The 18,783-nt window shown below is 42.7% G+C and overlaps 1 protein-coding gene and 1 long non-coding RNA gene across 3 annotated transcripts; one reads left to right on the top strand and one right to left on the bottom strand.

Annotated features, from left to right (window-relative positions):
• The first annotated feature begins 63 nt into the window (after positions 1-63).
• On the top strand, positions 64-15,924 carry LOC135237269 (tubby-related protein 1-like). 2 transcript variants are annotated; one of them, XM_064304204.1, is made up of 15 exons: positions 64-278; positions 813-866; positions 1,364-1,394; positions 6,267-6,393; positions 6,787-6,891; positions 7,186-7,308; positions 8,809-8,922; positions 9,405-9,605; positions 9,944-10,026; positions 10,504-10,671; positions 11,944-12,056; positions 12,575-12,683; positions 13,285-13,383; positions 14,067-14,238; positions 14,762-15,924. In XM_064304204.1, exons 2-15 carry the CDS (start codon positions 820-822, stop codon positions 14,893-14,895), a joined length of 1,626 nt encoding a protein of 541 aa, XP_064160274.1. In that variant the 5' UTR covers positions 64-278; positions 813-819; the 3' UTR covers positions 14,896-15,924. The 2 variants fall into 2 exon arrangements, with proteins under 2 accessions (XP_064160274.1, XP_064160275.1); XM_064304205.1 differs by lacking the exons at positions 64-278; positions 813-866; positions 1,364-1,394 and adding an exon at positions 1,777-1,971.
• LOC135237271 (uncharacterized) lies at positions 9,702-11,948 on the bottom strand. Its single transcript, XR_010324789.1, has 2 exons — positions 11,825-11,948; positions 9,702-11,222 (listed from the first exon to the last, which is right to left on the bottom strand). It is a non-coding gene; the product is annotated as an uncharacterized LOC135237271 (long non-coding RNA).
• Positions 15,925-18,783: the final 2,859 nt, after the last annotated feature.

Genomic DNA, 18,783 nt, shown 5'->3' with positions numbered 1-18,783 from the left:
TAATCCGATTAGGACTCAGGGTTTAGGCTTTGGTGAGCTGCCCTTCTGGGCTGGAGGAAGACCCGCCACTCAGTGGGGCTTAAAGAACAGTCAGGTGTAGAGTCTCTCTTTCTCTCTGTCTCCATCTCTCTCTGTCTCTCTCTGTCTTTCTCTATCTCTCTGTCTGTTTCCTTTCTTGCACTCTCTCCTTCTGTCTCTCCTCCCTCTGTCTCTCACCCTCACACACTCAAGAAACAGAGGGCTCTATATCATCTCTCCTCTGCCTGGAACAGCACAGGGTAACACACTGAATGCCACATCTTTCTGTTGTTTAGGAACCTGTGTGTGTGCATGTGTGTGTGTGTATTTGCACGCACAAGTGTCTGTGTGTTTGTCTGTCTGTGCATGTCTGCACAAGTGTCTGAGTGTTTTTATGCGTGCACAACTGTGTGTGTATGTATGCATCCATACATGTGTGTGTGCGTGCTTCTGTTTGCATGGATTTATATTTGTACTTGTGTGCATGTACAGTTGGTGTGCAGCATGTGTCCATGTTCATTTTTTCATGTGTGTGTATGCTTCCATAATTGTTTGTTTAATGGTTCTCTCATGTGTACGGCATGCACAATTAAGTGGTTCAGTGCGTAAGGCCACTCAACAGACCGGTGATTTTAAATACCGTTTTATTTCTGTGTAAGTCCTGCAGTATTCAGTATAGCTCTAGCACAAAGAGCACCAGAAAGAGAACATCATTCAGGGTCAAAGTTCAGGTGGGGCTAATTCAGGGGTCCCTCCTTCCTTACCCATTTTATCTTCTGGAATTTTCTCTCTAGGTTCCTTATGCCTTTACAGAAAAAGACCCTGAAGGAAGTTTGGACCGCAAACGAGTGAGTATTTTTGATTTATTTCCTTAAATTCCAGTCTTATCATTTCCCCAATGCAGTATTTTTTTGTGAAATACACAAAAGCAGTAGACAGCTTATGTTTATTAAGTCTATGTTCCTGTCATTCACTCTGTGCAGGAATGAAAAATGGCTCTCTGAGGCCTATGAGACCCAATGAGCCAGTTACATAAACACTGAAAACCTTTCAATTTGTACACCCTATCTATAATGAGCTATATAATAAGAACACACCAGCTCATTTGCAACTGCAACTTCAACTCCATTACACGAGTTACGCCTTTGGAATGTTACATATTCAATGTTACATCTTGTTACATCTGTTTCTATATTTGATGACAAATACCTTAAAAAGGCACAATATGTTATGTTATATCAATAAGCTCTGAATGGTACAAATGGTGGTAGAGTATATTCCAGGCAGATAACCACCTGTATTTTGGAATTGGTAGCTTTTTAAATACACGTTTCTTCTTCCTTAGTGCTGATAAGGACAACTCCACTCCACTGCAGGTGAGTCATTGAATGTGTGCCCCTCTCTCTCATACACACTCTCACACACACTCTCTCTCTCTCTCACACACACACACACACACACACAAGCAGAAATGCACACATTGCACGTGGTTCAAACACGGCTCCCTCGCATATGCATGCACAAATGCAAAAATAAATACGTGCAAACAGAAACACACACACACATGCGTTCTCACAAGGATGTACACAAGGAGACGCACACACGCGCACAAAATGGCACATAGACTAATACACAAACACACACGCACATGCATTCTCACAAGGATGTGCACAAGGAGACTAATACACACACACACACATGCACACAAACCACACACACATAGAGACCCGGCGTCCATGTGTCTCTTCATGCCAGATGGGGTTAGAGAGAGAAAAAATCCTCTTAGCAACTTGCTGATGGAGCGTCATTGAGAAAAGCTTTCTCCGGTCATTCTGACGGCTAACCCGGGCAGCTACCCTTCTACATTTTCCACCGGCGGGATTTATTTCAGCGCGGTTTTACTGATCCGTCTGTTTACCAGATGTCCCCCGGCTGATTATGTCTGAAGAAAAGGTAAAAACTTGGGGCGAACCGCTCGTCTCCTCTTCTTGTGAATAAGAGCGATAGATGTACATTATTAGTAGTTGGGGTTTTTTTTTTCTGATGGACGGTGCATTACTGTGGATGGCTTAAGCATGTTTTCCCCTCGCATAGCAATCATGTGACCTGTGGATTTTTTTTTTTTTTTGCCGTATTTATTTTCTTTTAAAAGATATGAGTGCACAATAACAATGCCAACGTAGCTTCCGCGCTTGCTTTCCTGTGAGCTAATTCCTTTTCCATTAGCCTACGTCTGATGATTATAAGGGCATTAGCTGTTGGGCGAGCGTGTTTAGCATCTTGCTGTTGTTGTTTTTTTTTTCTTCAAATGCTGCTTTGACATTATGAAACGTTGTGAGAACATTCCGTGTTGGCAGGTTACAAATTTGATTTTGTTCTAAAGCAGTACTGAACGGATTAAACTCATATCTGCATTGTTTTCTAATGAAGTATCCGTGATTTTATCCGTGGCCGCATTAAACATAATATCTAACTGGTCCATGTTTACCTCTTAGTGCTTGGAGGCATTTACCTGTTAGTACCTGAAGGCATTTACTTACTATTACCTGCAAACATTTGCCTGTTATTACCTGGAAATATTTACCTTTTAGTATCAAGCACACAACAGGTGGATAGGCCAGGAAAGTAGTGTTGGAGGGACTGACAGTTCTAAGAAACCTTCTCTGATCTTTACTTTTAAGTGAAACATTTGTTTATCTGCTTAAGTACATGGTTTTGGGTCATTTTTAGTGACAAACCTAAAATAATAAAATAATATGCATATGTATTTACTTGCCATTGAAAATATTTTGATTGCTTATGAACTTTTTAATGCAGGTGAAACTAGTCCTTCCCTGACTGCTGTGTTTAAACTTGGCTCCTGAACATAAATGGTTTTACGCATATTAGTGGTACCTATCACAAGTTTTAACTGTGCGTGTCCTGTCCCTCTGACACCATGTTGGGGTTGCGGGTGTAGTGCCAGTCAGATAGGCCTTAAAGGGAAGCAGCCTGCCTCACTCGGGCGAGACAAACAGCCACACTATAAAGAAGCATCTCAGTCCAAATGTGAGCCATATGCGTTCATTCCATCGAGAACTTCGGCTAACAGGGACAGAGCCGCTAACCGCGGCTAACAGTGTAGGCTATTTAATTTACGCCGTTTTCGTTGTAATCGTGCGGCCGGTGCGTTTCCGCAACAGCGAAAACTCAGAGTGGTAGAAAAGGAGACATGAGAAAAGGATTATCGGAAGCTTTAATCTAAAACGGATTCAGTACTTTTTCGGCAGACGCCGTGAACACTAGTGAGGCCACCTCCCAGTGAACCCAATTTATAATGGAAGCCCTGAGGGCTGAATCACAGTTATCAGGTGGGTGAGGATTGTCTGAGGTAAGGTTATAAATAGCCACGCAAAATGGCGTCTTAAGTAGATTATGCATGCGGTCACACTAAAGTACCAGGAAATTACGCTACCCTTACTTATATTTCCCTTGTCTTCTACTTAATCTTCTTGCAAAAACAGACTCAAGGCCAGTTCTGGCTCCACAGTGTTCCACTGTAATTCCTGATTGATGGATCAATCGCACTAAAAGTTTTAACTTATCAGTATATGTTTTTTTATTTATTTATTCACATGAATCTGCAGTTGGATGTTGCTGGAATCAATTATAAAATTGATGAATGCGAACAGTTTGATTTGTGAACAAGAACATTTTCATCTATGAACACAAATGTCAAATAGTAACAGCACTAACAACACACAGTGAGTCATTTTGTATAACAGTAAGAAAATTGCAGTTATTTGTGAAGCTGAACTTAAGGGCCAATAATGCACACTTTTTAGTGGGGTGACCTGTTAGACATGCAATGAAACTAAATTAATTGGCTTCTGTTGTTCTCTATTGAAGAGTTGCAGAGGAGTTTGAAATACACCGCATTTTGTCATCTTTTCATTTCCTTTCTTGACATAGCACATGAAAATATGCAAGTAATGAAGGCCATCAGGGTCAATAGTTACTCAAGTCAGAAATAAATTATTCTGTAATAGAGGCAATTGGCTCACTAGTCACTGAAATCAGTAATAAAAGATTATGTCATGCTTTTTTCTGAAATCATGTATGTGTTTTATATTTCTGGAGACAAGTGAGGTGGATGATAACTTGAGCCACTTTTCTCCTGTTTACCCACAATGCTTTTCAAAAGCTGTCCTTTCTCTGGCCCGGTGTGACTGTGCAGCACTGTGTTCTTGTGTTCTGCTATGATTGGAAGTGACAGCAAAGCTTTGGCTCAGATCTGGCAGGCAATTCAGGGGGTGATTAAGAAGGGAAGGTTGTGTAATTGAGTCATGCCCAGGCCATTTGCTCAGGTGAAATGGGTCACCTCACCCAGAAGCTCAAAAGTTCACACAGGTACCCAAAACCACTCATGCAGAGTCACTGAACACAAGCATGCACACACACACGCACACACGCAAGCACGCACACACACACACACACACACACAACACAGAGTCTTCAAGAGGCAGCTCTCTGTGTTCTTCATTTAGCCCTGTGTCTGGTCCATATCAGGAGCTGTTCCGATGGTCGGTACATCGGCAATTTGTCACACGTGTATCCAGTGTTAGAAAGCATCCATGGCGTAGCTATGTATGGGCAGAAGTGTAGACTTATAACCCTGTGGTTATATGTTTGCATCCCATATGGGGCACTGCCAGTGTACTGTTGAGTAAGGTGAATTAGGCCTATTTTTATTTTTTATTTTGTTTTTGTGTAAGAACTCCAAAATGGCAAAAGCATCCACCACTTCTAACACAGGGATTTTACATCATTCCCTAATGTGAGAAATGAGATGAGACTGGCTGTCCAATCTTAGCGAAAGGCACAGGGTTCTGTTTTAGCCAGCAAGGTTGAGTTCGATCCGGGTCGTTATGCGTGACCACGATTGCAAGTACTTAAGCATTCAGATATCATGTGTGGCTAAAGATACAATAAAGCTGCTAAGAACAATGGACGTCTTCAGATAGGAGTTGCAACCGTGTATGCAATGTAATTCATTTAGGTGCGTAGGTGCAGGTTTTGCTTTTAGCTCGAAAAAGATCTGATTCTGCGACCAAGGTCTCTTGATGCACCAAGTTCCTATTGCGAATCAGATATCCAGCAGCCAAATCAAAATTCAGCTCGAGCCTTCAGATGATTTCCCAGCGATTAGACTGAGTTATTTGCTTTGTCTCATGTGCTTTGCTTTGAAATGTTTATGTGTCATTCTCTGATGAAAAGTTTTTGACCATTCAGACACAAAAGCCTGACATGACCGGCTGAAGAAGTTCCAGCGTATGAGCGATGCATCTCACAGGTGGCGATGGTTTCATGGCTCAAGGGGAAATGGTGCCTAGCAGCAGGGCACAAGGGGAAGCCAACGGCTTGGCACAGCGCCCACAAGGGGAAGCCACGGATTGGCTACAGCACCCACAAGGGGAAGCCACGGATTGGCTACAGCGCCCACAAGGGGAAGCCACGGATTGGGGGGTTGGGGGTGGGTTAATTAGCTGTTCCATTGAAACTGTATTTCTAACTTCATCTTTCCCATTCTGGCTTCTCCCTGCTGCCGTGTGCATTCACGGTGAGTCACTGACACTTCGTCTCACACTGTTCCTCACCTGTTCTCTCTGTCTTCTTAAGTATCATTCACATTTTATGATCTTAAAATTAAAAAAAGAAAACGACATATGTAGCAGCTATAGAAATGTGTATAGTGTATTATACCTAGCATATAGAAGAAATTTTATTGCATTTACAGTCTCCTTTGCAACGACAGTGTGTCAAACCTGTGAAAATGATTTTGCAGTGAGGCAGATGCTTGTGTAAATCTGTGTATAGTGTTTTCTGTATGTACGGAGACAGAGTTCCCTGTTCCCTAAGCTGGAGCTCTCATTGCCTGCATGAGTGCTGGGAGATGGAGTTCCCTGCTCCCTAAGCTGGAGCTCTCATTGCCTGCATGAGTGCTGGGAGATGGAGTTCCCTGCTCCCTAAGCTGGAGCTCTCATTGCCTGCATGAATGCTGGGGGATGGAGTTCCCTGCTCCCTAAGCTGGAGCTCTCATTGCCTGCATGAGTGCTGGGAGATGGAGTTCCCTGTTCCCTAAGCTGGAGCTCTCATTGCCTGCATGAGTGCTGGGAGATGGAGTTCCATGCCCCATTGCCTGCTGGGAGCTCCTGACTGTGGGAACCTGTGACAGCAGTTCTCTGTCTCCTGCAGGATGGACCCGTTAGAAGCCCAGGAAAAAGAAGCAGGACCTAGTCGTGACCCTGACCAATGGTTCTGAGGCCAAACCCAAAAAGACCAAGAGCAAAAAGAGCGAGGACCCCTCTGGAGAGGAGGAGAGCGCACCCGCACAGAGTATGCACACGTATACCCTAATTGCCCCACTGATAGCGTACTAATGCCCCATCGAGTACTAGTGCCCCACTGTTATGGACTAATGCCCCACTGATAGAATAGTAATGCCCAATATATTATCATCCAGAACTGTCTTACTCACATACTGTAGTTTTTGTGCATTATGATGAGATACACCTGTAGCTATGCTTCTGTAAAACTAGGCAGTTGTCAAATATTAAATAAGATATTTATTATTTTAATAATGTGTAATTTTTCTTAACCTACAAGTTACAGTTAGTGCTACTAGCTAGAGGAGTTTGCAATGATTTTGAAATGTGGTTTTAACAATGGTGATGTAACCACCACCACCCCCACCCCCATCCCATCCCATTCTTTCAATCCCTTCAAAAGATGGAAAGACGGTGAAAAAAAAGAAAGCGGAAAAGGAAAAGGAAGAATCGGGGACAAAGGCCGAGCCAAAGAAGAAGACAAAAAGTGCTCCAAAGAAGAAAAAGAGTAAGGATCAAATCTATGCTCAGTGCTGTGCTTTAATAATCACAACGGACCAATTTCACTCTCTTTATATCCCCATTAACAAACATTTCTTATGCATTGTCCAGTTACAGAGATTAATGCCAAAAAAATTCAAATCAAGCAGTTTTTTCCTGGGATTAAAACCTAAAACCTGTAGGCCCTGTTACCATACTGTCTACAGGCCTGTATTTTCAGTTTTTTGCGCACGCTACACAAACCCCAGTTCAGCTACAGTTTCCTTGGTCTGATCTTAATCTTCCTTTTAAACTGGATCAGATTCAGATGATGAGGATGACAACGATGACGAAGAGGACGAAACTCCCCAAAAGAAGACAAAGAAGAAGACCTCAAAGGACAGCACAACAACAGACACCAAAGACAAGAAGTCTAAATCCAAAGGTCAGTGTGCGTGACCTGTCAGTCCACATGTCACAGTCAGTCTACACTCAGCATACAGGTAGTGAGGCTTTCACCAACATTCTAATGGGTGGAGCTACATAGACCTGTCAATCAAGGTCTTGCCTTAACCAATCAAAAGATAACATAACAAAACATAATGATGAGAACAGGCCATTCAGCCCAACCACGCTTGCCATTTTCCTACCACTAAAGTGTACTTGATGCTCAGGTTACCTACAAACTAGATGGCATCTAACACCGTGTCAAGCCTGGTCTTGAAAACCCCCAGAGTTTCTGCCTCTAGTACATGACCTGGCAGGCTCTTCCACACAGCGACTATACTCTCTGTGTAAAAAACATACTTCCTGATGTCTGTGCAGAATTGACCTTTTGCTAATTTCCATTTATACCTCCTCATTTGAGTGACAGAGCTCAAACTGAAGAATCTCTTTCGGCTCACTTTGTTATTTATTTCCACAGCAAAACCAGATTATAGGTGACCGATGCATTACATTACATTACAGGCATTTAGCAGACGCTCTTATCCAGAGCGACTTACACAACTTTTTACATAGCACTTTACATTGTATCCATTTATACAGCTGGATATATACTGAAGCAATGCAGGCTAAGTACTGCTCAAGGGTACAACGGCGTGTCCTACGGGAATCGAACCTGCGACCTTTCGGTTACAAGCGCAGTTCCTTACCCACTGTGCCACACTCCGATGCCATACGACGACTCAATCCATTTTTGGTGAAATGACACCTCATTCACATCACTAGTATACCTGTATGCTACACTGCATATTTTGTATGACTCCAGTACAGGTGGGGAGTCAGTAAACACATAACTTTGGAAAAGTACAGCAACACAGTCATGATGGCTAAATATAACAGAAACTCTGGGATGGACAGAGTTACAGTCTTCAACCTGAAGTTATTTCACATTTTTACAGGTTAGGCAAATGCTCTTATGGAAGGGGAAAAAATCAAGCTAGGGAAAGGAGCCTAATTTTGCGTGCTAGCAGTTTCCTTTTATTCACGATTAGTGTGGAGGTTAAATCTGTTTTTCTCTTGGTGTGCTAAGAGGCTTACAGAGAAGATTTGATTGTGCAGCGAGAAGAGGAAACCTTTTTAAAGAACCTAGTGCACACGGGTCGGACGTTTTTTACATCTTTCATTTTCTGATGGAAATTTATTGAAATGTACATAATTTCATATTGCTAATATTAACGGGTAAAAATATTTAATAAATAAGAATTTTAAAAAACGATCTGTTTTTTAGCGCCATGTTGCCCGTTTAAAGCTGCATTCACGATCAGAAGAGGGCTTGAACTGACTAAAATGTTGTGTAAGTCGCTCTGGATAAGAGTGTCTGCTAAATGCCTGTAATGTAATGTAACCAAAACAACATGGTAAAAATGATGATGTTGCTCTGAGGTGCTTTTGTAAAAATAAAAAAAATAAACTCTTTCGTTCTCTGCTGTGTCTCGTTCAGAGGACAAAAGTGAATCATCAGATGGAAAAGGAAAATCATCTAAACCCAAAAAGAAGGAGCCGGCCTCTCTGTTCATCATAAACGGGGAAAAGCCAGAGAAAAGCAAGAAGAAAGGTGACCATTTCATTTTTTAATTATTTATTTTTAGGAGACAAAATATTTCTGAGTGAGAAAGCGTCACAGGTGCCATTAACACGGTGTGCTGCATTTATACTGAACATTTCACTGCCTCCAGTTTGAAATGCATTTACTAGCAGGATAAGCCCCTTAAGAAGCCACATCTCATCCTCCAGGGGTCATATTTCTCCTGCATATCCATCATTACCAGAAAATATTCATCAACAGATTTTTAAACATTACTTTAGATACACATAGTGAATGCTAACTAAAGAAAACTATTAATCCTTCATGAAAAAGCCCCAAGTATGCTGAAATGAATATGTTTACAAATTTCTAAAAAATGAGAGCAGCGTTTTCTCGGCCGTAGCTGGTGCAGTGGCCCTGCGGGAGTTTAGTAGATGAGTTTAGCAGAAATGTAAGGGGTAACAGAGACACCTTTATTCGAATTTAAACCCTGCATTCGACTCGTTAAACAGCGTCCAAATCTGAGAGCGAGGAGAGCGAACCGGAGACCAAGTCCAGCAAGACGAAGAAGAAGAGCAATGCTGACCCGGCCTCCATGTTCCAGGCCGGAGCAGAGAAGGACAAGGAGAAGGACAAAGAGAAAGACAAAGAGAAGGACAAAGAAAAAGAAAAAGAAAAAGACAAAGATAAAGACAAGAAAATGAAAAAGAAAGGTATGTTGTGCCACCCTAGTTATTGAGCTTTCTAGAAAAAGCTGTGTTCAGAAATTCTGGCCATGGATTCAATAAACATTTAACCTTTACCTTGATTTACAAATAAATGTAAGTTAGCTTTATTCACAGAGATGGTTTGGAGAGTAAATGTAGGTGATTTCTGTGCACGCCCGGGCTTGTAGCAACCTTTTACTGCTGATGGCTGAACTCCCCGTATGTGTGTGGAGATAATGGACAGTCTCAATGGACAGTTTTGTCATATTTTGCAAGCCAAAGGTGTTTAGGACAACGGAGAAAGGGAGCCAATATTCTTTCACCCCTTCCTCCTCTTCTCTCAGGATCTTCAAAGGCCGAAGAGAGTGATGAAGATGATGACTCAGAAGTGAAGAAGAAAAAGGGGAAAGGGAAGAAGGGAAAGAAGGTGGGTCTATATCCACCTCCAACAGAAACCCTCCGCCCTCAATCGCCTGGGATTACGAACTACAAAATCGTCAGTGCAGAGATATGCAGTGATATCAGTCACTATCTATATCGATCCACCTTGCAAAATAACTTGCCATGTTATGGCATTAAATTAAATTAATCACTTGCTTAAATTAGTTGGCAAGTTAATGACACTGCACAGTGTTGGTTGGCTGGAGTTTAATATCAATTTATGCAGCAGAAATGATTTATGATTTATGACTGACCTTCAGCAATGTGAGTCATCACGAACACATATTAATTGATAAACACACTGGCTAGTTTTTCTGACGTTGATGTTTTTTTTTATTTAAACCAATAACCAGCCTCTGCATCAGGACTGACTTATGCGAAAGGATGAACAGCACCTCTAGGGGGAGCTGTGGCTCCTCTCTCTGCTGATGTGGCGGTACTGACCTGCGTGGTTTGTGTTTAGGAGGAGAGGGCCCCCTCGCCCGTGATCGAGTTCAACAGCCTGGAGGAGTTTGTGCTGCAGCCGGCCCAGCAGGGCGTCACGGTCAAGTGCAAAGTTACCCGGGACAAGCGAGGGATGGACCGCGGCCTCTACCCCACCTACTTCCTGCACCTGGACAACGAGAAGAAGGTAACGGAAGAGCCGGCTGACCCAGGGCTACGGCTGGGGGGAGAGGAGGGCAAATTCCAGCCAGGATCCAGCCTGGGTTTGAAGCTGGTTTCAGTCTGGTTTTAAACTGCATCTGGCCCGGTTTGAAGCTGGTTTCAGTCTGGTTTTAAACTGGATCTGGCCTTGTTTTAAGCTGGTTTCAGCCTGGTTTTAAACTGGATCTAGCCTAGTTTTAAGCTGGTTTCAGCCTGGTTTAAAGCTGGTTTGGAGATGGTCAAGCTGCCAACAAGATGGTTGAACAGAGACTCCAGTGGCCCCAAAAAATATTAGAACATAGGATTTTCTGGGGTGGTGGAACCCAGTGTGAGATCTTTTCATGGGGCCCAAAATCCCTGGTGGTACCTCTGGGTTAAGATTGCAACCGTGCTGGTAAGACCATGGCCAGTTGGGGGGTCCACCTTGGTACAGACAACAGATCATCCCCAAATTCCAGATGGTATCCAACTGGAGCAGGAGCTGGATCCAGCTAGACTCCATCGTAGGCTGGTAGTTGGAATTTCCATCAGGGCATACTGTAAAATTTTAGTATACTTCAAAAATGCATTGTCTTTGAATTTCAAAGTTAATAATACTGTAAAGTAATTACCACATTTTAAAGACCGTGTGCAATCAAAAGTATCATTTTTATTGGCTATGTTTAAAGAAAGAACCTAAGACAATGAATGCTATGTTGAGTTTTTATGAAGTTTTTTTTTAATACTGGAAGAAAAAAATCCTATGCTGCCCTCTGCTGGTGAGTTTGGTATTGGTCTTTTAGACATCATCAACAAAGTGAATTAAATCAGAGTCTGTCATTTTCAATGTAGTTCTCCATGTTTTTGCTAGCTTGCTGACCTTAACTATTAACTATTGTGACTCCATTTGGCAGCAAACTTGTGAATGTTAATTTTCCTACAGAAGAAGCACCAGCTTTCCTGTTCGTAAACATGTAACATTAAAAACAAATTGTATTATTTCACCTTTTTACATAGAAAAAGTAAACACATCTTTATGATTTAACACTTTTAAAGTGTACAAAAGTGATTACACAAGGTTTTTAAAAAACATTTTTCTGAAAGTAGGGCCATTTTTTGAGTGGATTGTGTCTTTCAACATGCTGTAAGAAATACGGTACCTATAGTTACCCATCGGAAAATTAGGAATAATTTTGGAATGGAGCTTGATAGAGGGATTAGCAGAGGGTCAGAAGGTCGTGTCAGTCCCGCCCATGACATCTTTATCCTTTACTTCCAGGTCTTTCTTCTGGCTGGCAGGAAGCGAAAGAAGAGCACTACCTCTAACTACCTGATTTCCATAGATCCCACAGACATGTCTAGAGGTGGAGAGAATTTCATTGGAAAATTAAGGTAAAGTCACTTGAACAATTTTGATTGACAGAATTTGTGTAGTTTAATATCAATGTTATGGAAATTTAAATCCAGATTAAAATCTTCCTGAAGGTAATATTATGTGAATGTTTAAAAGATTAATATTAACATCACATTACATCAACATTATTGCCACAATAAGCTGCCTTATTGAGAATTTATAGCACTTAGCAATTTATAGCACAAAGTATATATCTGTATGCAATATGCTATTTTGGTGAAGGGATTTGGATGTAACATAGGGCAGGAAGTAAGCAACTGAAGTTTAGCCTTACGTCACAGCTCTACGACACTAACGGAGTTTATTCCCCCTTTGTTTAAATCTCTCCTCCTCATTTAAATCTCTTTCATGCAGTGCATTTAAGGCGGATTCAGCACGAGATGCATTATTTGTTCTCAGACAGTATTCCAAACGTGGTTTAAGCCTTTTTGCGATGCAGACTGGGGCCTTGGCCCCCAGCGTGCTGAGCGTACGTGGGGTTTTTTCCGTTCCGCAGGTCGAATCTGATGGGCACCAGGTTCACCGTGTTCGACAACGCGCTGAACCCAGACCGGGCTCTGCCCGACATGTCCAACGCCCGCCAGGAGCTCGCCGCCATCATTTACGTGAGTGATCAGCCGCAGGACTCCGTCTGAGTGTATCACAGTGGGTAAGGAACTGGGCTTGTAACCGAAAGGTCGCAGGTTCGATTCCCGGGTAAGACACTTCCGTTGTAACCTTGAGCAAGGTACTTAACCGAAATTGCTTCAGTATATATCCAGCTGTATAAATGGATACAATGTAAAATGCTATGTAAAAGTTGTGTAAGTCGCTCTGGATAAGAGCGTCTGCTAAATGCCTGTAATGTAATGTAATGTCTGATTGGCCGGATGGAGGCGCCGCCCGGCAAGGCGTCTGAACCGATACAGCGCCTGTCAGGTTGCTGTAGTAACGCAGGCATTCCACCACCACCAAAAAAAAAAAAGCGCTATATATAATTGGCGAATGAACTGCATTTGTATAGCGCTTTTATCCAAAGCGCCTTACAATTGATGCCTCTCGTTCCCCAGAGCAATTAGGGGTTAGGTGTCTTGCTCGGGGACACTTCGACACGCCCAGGGCGGGGGGATCGAACCGGCAACCCTCCGACTGCCAGACCGACCGCTCTTATACCTCCTGAGCTGTGTCGCCCCGTCATAACTGCCCCGATTGGCCGCTCTCTTCCAGGAGACCAACGTCCTGGGGATGAAGGGCCCGAGGCGGATGACGGTGCTGATCCCGGGGATGAGCGAGGACAGCGAGCGCGTGCCGATCCGACCGCGCAACGTAAGCGGAGCTGCGCTCAGTGTCCGCGCTCTCGGTTTCACCGACGTGCTCCAGCGACGGAGCGCGATATGCGCGCGATCAGCGCCGCATCACGAACACGGCCGTTTTTATAAAATATTACAAGGGCTAGAAACAATTACTTGAAGACACAGTATTATTTGTTTTGTAACACTATTTGTAAGTTACGGTTTGTGTGTGGAGTGATAATTTATTATTATTGTTGTTATTATCTGTAAATGACTGTAAGCTTAGGGTTGTAACTAGGTAGCTGTTTTGTAGGTGACTTAGTTAATTCACCTGTCTTAACTACCGCTTGTATTTTTTCCATAGACTGCGTTGTTGCTGTTCTCGTTTGTGTTAGTTAGTTTAACCTTCAGGGCCCAAGTTGAACTATGCGGTTGTTCCCTGCACTTGGACCGGTACTTCTCTCTAGGGGTTTCGTCATACTTGTTCCTGGTTGTGGTTATATTGTGGTTGTTCGTCGCTCTGGATAAGAGCGTCTGCCAAATGCCTGTAATGTAATGTAATGTAATTATTATTGCATTTAAATTAATGCTATGTTCTAACTAACAACCACCACATATTTTAATTAATGACTGAGGTATTACTATGAGTAGTGTAATAGTAAGTGTATTACCGTGATGGGAAGTGAACGGGGGGGGGACATGTCTCTCTGCCGTCAGGACACCGACGGCCTGCTGACCCGCTACCAGAACCGCAAGACGGAGAACCTGATCGAGCTGCACAACAAGACGCCCGTCTGGAATGAGGAGACCGCCTCCCACGTGCTCAACTTCGCCGGGCGCGTCACCCAGGCCTCCATCAAGAACTTCCAGATCGTCCACAGCAAAGACGGTAAGCGCCGCGGCACCGCCCAGACTGGTTCCAGCCAACCCCGGTTGCAGGGCCTCGCCTTAAACCGGCTTTTAATGCCAGACAAGCGCAGCGAATCCAGGTCAATCCCTGATACGACTCACATGCATAGTTTCGACTAAATCGGTTTTGTCATCCAAAATATGAAGAATTGTAATTTGAGCTTCGTATAATATAGAAGTAGTAAAATAATGGCATAAAAGAGATGAATCACACAACCTGAATGCTGTTACTTGTGTTTATTGCGGCTGCAACCTATATCAAATACAATTTGACCAATGGAACCTTTTTAAAATTCTGTTGTTGCTCAGCATGACTGGCACTGCAGTGCAGTTCCCATCATGGAATTCACCAACATCTAACACACATCGAAGTCACAGACTGTGACTTTGTAGTGAAATGCGGATTTGAGGAGCTGTAGATTATATCGTACTTTAACAGTGGAAGGCTAGGTATTAACCCTTTTTGTCCGTGTTTCCACCCCCCCCTTATTTCCCGTTCCCAGAGGACTACATCGTGATGCAGTTCGGGCGCGTGGCGGACGACGCCTTCACGCTGGACTACAGCTACCCGCTGTGTGCGGTGCAAGCCTTTGCCATCGCCCTGTCCAGCTTCGACGGAAAATTAGCCTGCGAGTGAAGGAGTGGCGACCGACCCGCGGACGTGGGGCGTCTCTGAGATACACGCCTGGCACACAGGCAGGGATGCATAAACCCCCATGGCGAACCCTCCTCCTTCAGCCAGCCGCAGGAAGTGAGGCGAAACCACCTCCACTGCCAGGACTGGCCTGTTATCTACGCTAAAAGAGACTGCCATCCAGACCTGCCCTCAACAATGTGCGGTTTCAGTGTCACCAGGGTTTCAAATAAATCTTTCCTGGCTACTTTAATTAGCATCAGTTTTACTTTCTCCGGCCGTTTCCCGGAAGAGAGGCTCAATGTGGGATGTGAAGGATAATCCGAAGGGAATTCTGGGATTTGGAGTCAAAAAAAAAGGCTTATGCCTGTGGAAGATCTGCAGGGGGAAACGCAGATGGTTTGGTCCACTGCAAAAGCAGCAAAAACTGTTTCTGCTGGGCGCCCTCTGCTGTTCATGCGTGGAGTTGCATTTCTGCTTTCCTCATATAGCAATATTCACGCATATGTTCAGGATTAAAACCTCATGGTTTTTGTACTGATGTTTAAATGAAAACAACTCAGGATAATATATATGTATAACCTATTTATTATAATGATTTAATTATACACCAAATTTGTATATCTGGAGACAATCTGGAGAAATTATATCATATCTAGATACTGACACACTGCCCGAATTCTCTGTCCCCAAATGCATTGGCAAGATCCTTTGCCTGGCAATTTGAATAAATTCAGGAAAATGAAGTTTCCATTGAGTAGCTTCAGATATGCATTAGTTAGACAGTGCTCTGTTTCTCAGAACAATAGTGCAACATTTAGATTTTCAAAATAATACACAAATACATATTGTTGTGCATCTCTATATAAATTTGTGGAGTTTGTATGTTTGTTTGGTGACAATGTTTTTGTTTGTGAAATACATGAAAATGTATCGTGGCTGCAGTTGAAATGGTCATCCTTGTGAATCTATCATTCATTGCTTTTTGTTATGGAGATCATTTGTTGTAAAAAATGTTTTAGTGAAAACAAATCAGCATTGCTTTTTTCTAGTGTAGTTATGGCCTAGAGTCTATGTTTTGTGAATGTTTTTTCAATGCTTATATGGGTACATCATGCCTTTCTTAATGTTCTTTATTTAGCCTTTCTTTAACGATCACACTGTTTTATGAAACATTTATGTACCCAATAACTCATTGTTTCTTTTGAATGTTTTGAAATATTCCTTGTAATAGTAAAACTGTGATCTTTCTTTCTAACTGAAAATTTACAGTGCCGGTGTCTATGATATTCTGGCTACTTTACACCATGAGATACAAGGGTTTGCGCTCAGAAAAAATCAAACTATCAAACCAAAATAAAGTCATCAGTAAAAAAATACTGTGGTAGTGATCTCTGTGCCCAGTCTCATTGTGAATCGGAGAAGCTCATCTCAGACACCTTCAGTGTGTAGCTTCTTCCTGGGCAACAAGAGGCGGCCATTTTGTACCGGAACACTCACCACATCAGCTGAGGTGCAAAGGGAGGGAATTATTAAGCCTAGGCGTGAAGTACTACACATTTTCACAACTGTAAGGCTGCATCTTCGAGTCTAGGTTTGGAGTTTTGGGGTTCATGAAGCCACAACCCTCAGGACTTTGCATACCTTCAGCCCCTAGACAGATATTACTAGAACATTTATCAGACATATTGTTACATCATGAACTCGACTCTGAAGGATAAAGAGGTCATTGTGAACATCAAGTGCAAGCTGATAAGTCAGCTAGAGACTTACTTTTGGCCTAGCTTAAACAAGATAGGCAAGGTGTCTTGGTCTAAATCTGTGCCAGAAACTATAAGAAAACATACTCTTTCTGATTTGTCCTGATTTATGGTCCTAAACCTTGTGCGTGCCCAAAAATTAATGTAAATTGTGTAATATTTAAAAAATTGTTTTACAAGCACTTTGAGAACACCAAACAGTTTGAATGGTTAAAATGAGTCACACATTAATGGGTGCACGTTGTGCAGTAAGGTGTTTTTCCTACAGACGGTGCTGTTGCCACAGAGCCATGGGCCTGTTCATGGCCGTGAAGAGGCCACATTTGCCAGGTTGTTTCCCTAGTTGGGCTCACCAAGAGTAGAATCATAATTACATCATCATCTAGTTTGACTTATGGGGCACAGGAGACAGACCAGTAATATTTTGGAATGCATGCAAATTCCTGCAGAATTCCTGAAGAGTATCATCCCAAATTAAAATGTGCTTCACATTAAAGAAGAACAGCTGCAATACTGGATATATTACACTGGATATACTACACTGACAAACAAACACATGTGCACATATGCATGCATGCACATTCACACGCACACTCACACGCGCACACACACACCCCTCCACCCCCCCTCTCTCCACACACACACACACACGCACACTCACATGCACACGCGCACACACACGTACACACACACACACCCCTCCACCCCCCTCTCTCCACACACACACACATGCACACACACACACACGCACACTCACATGCACATGCGCATACACACACACACACAGTGCTCTTCAGAGGTAAATGTGCCTGGTAGAGCAGGCAGACGTGTCTCACAACCACACACAGTGAGGCTGACGGTTCAGGAAGCGGAGAAAATAAAATCCAGGGGCCCCAGCTGGAGGTGTGCGAATCTTGGCGGCATCTTTTGGTCACACAGACCCACCGTGCCAATTGGCTTATTGGAAGCGTCGCTAGAAATAAAACCCCACTGCGGGGCAATCAACAAAAAACAAGCGTCATTGTGCCTAAATGCCCCTGGGCCTCGGATTGGCAGCAGGTGTTGTGGTCAGATAAGACCGAAATTTGGCCTTTTGGCAAAGTGCACCCGCCGTGGACTTCACACCAAAAAAAGGAGGACTCTTATTTTGAAAAAAATCTTCACGCTTGCAGCGAAATATGGCAGTGGCTCTGTAATGTCAATGGGATATTTTGCATCTATGGGTCCTGGGGCTCTTTTAAGGTCAATGGAATCATCGACTCCTGCCAGTTCCTACGCATTTTGGCCAAAAACGATTATTCCCTCAGCCAGGAAGCTCAAACTTGGCCATAAGTTTAACCTGATTTTAGAGAAAAGAGAATATTAATAACTCAGTTTATTAAAATAATAAGACAAAACTCCTTATCATTATTAATTATTGTTCATATTAATTTATATTAGAATGGCATCTGTGTGTGGTAACCACAATTGTAGTAGGCCTATAGATGTTAAATGTGTATACATTTCCTGCAATATGTGTAATATTTTATTTATGTACAGTTTATCAATAAACTACTTACTTCACAAATTTCAAATGCAAAAGAACGTTCGTGATCAGGTCAACTTGTTATATTTCAAACATACAGCAACATTTAACTATAATTGCCAACTTCGTGTATAGATTTTCCATTTTAAAAGTGCAAAACGACTCATTAAATATTAGACAATGGGTACCAAAATATGGATAAGGAGAGTATGGAATGTGTCGTGAGACATTTAAAATGAATGAATGAATACTTTGCAGTGTGACATTCAGGCTAGTCAAATTAAATACCTTATGAAAGCATATGGAACGCGGCAGTTTCATTAGAATGGGAAACGTAATTATTCTTGAAGCGCGTTCGTGTGCCAAGCGAGTTTGGGAATCACTGTTTTGAGAGATGTTTTACATACCTTCTTCGATTGTTGTTTGACTTCGGTATGGAACTAGCCGTAAACATGCGATGTTGCGCAATAGCTTTTTGTTCGACTAGTTTGACGTTACGTTTTTATTGCATTTATAGGTCTATAGTTACATTTGGGAGGTGTGGTTCTCCGAAGATTGACTACGTATCGTGGTACGAAAACTAGAGAGGGTGGGGTTTTCTGGAAA

This window comes from Anguilla rostrata, chromosome 13 (assembly GCF_018555375.3).
Source record: "Anguilla rostrata isolate EN2019 chromosome 13, ASM1855537v3, whole genome shotgun sequence".
NCBI classification, from domain to species: domain Eukaryota; kingdom Metazoa; phylum Chordata; class Actinopteri; order Anguilliformes; family Anguillidae; genus Anguilla; species Anguilla rostrata.
This window is presented reverse-complemented; position numbering and strand designations above follow the sequence as displayed.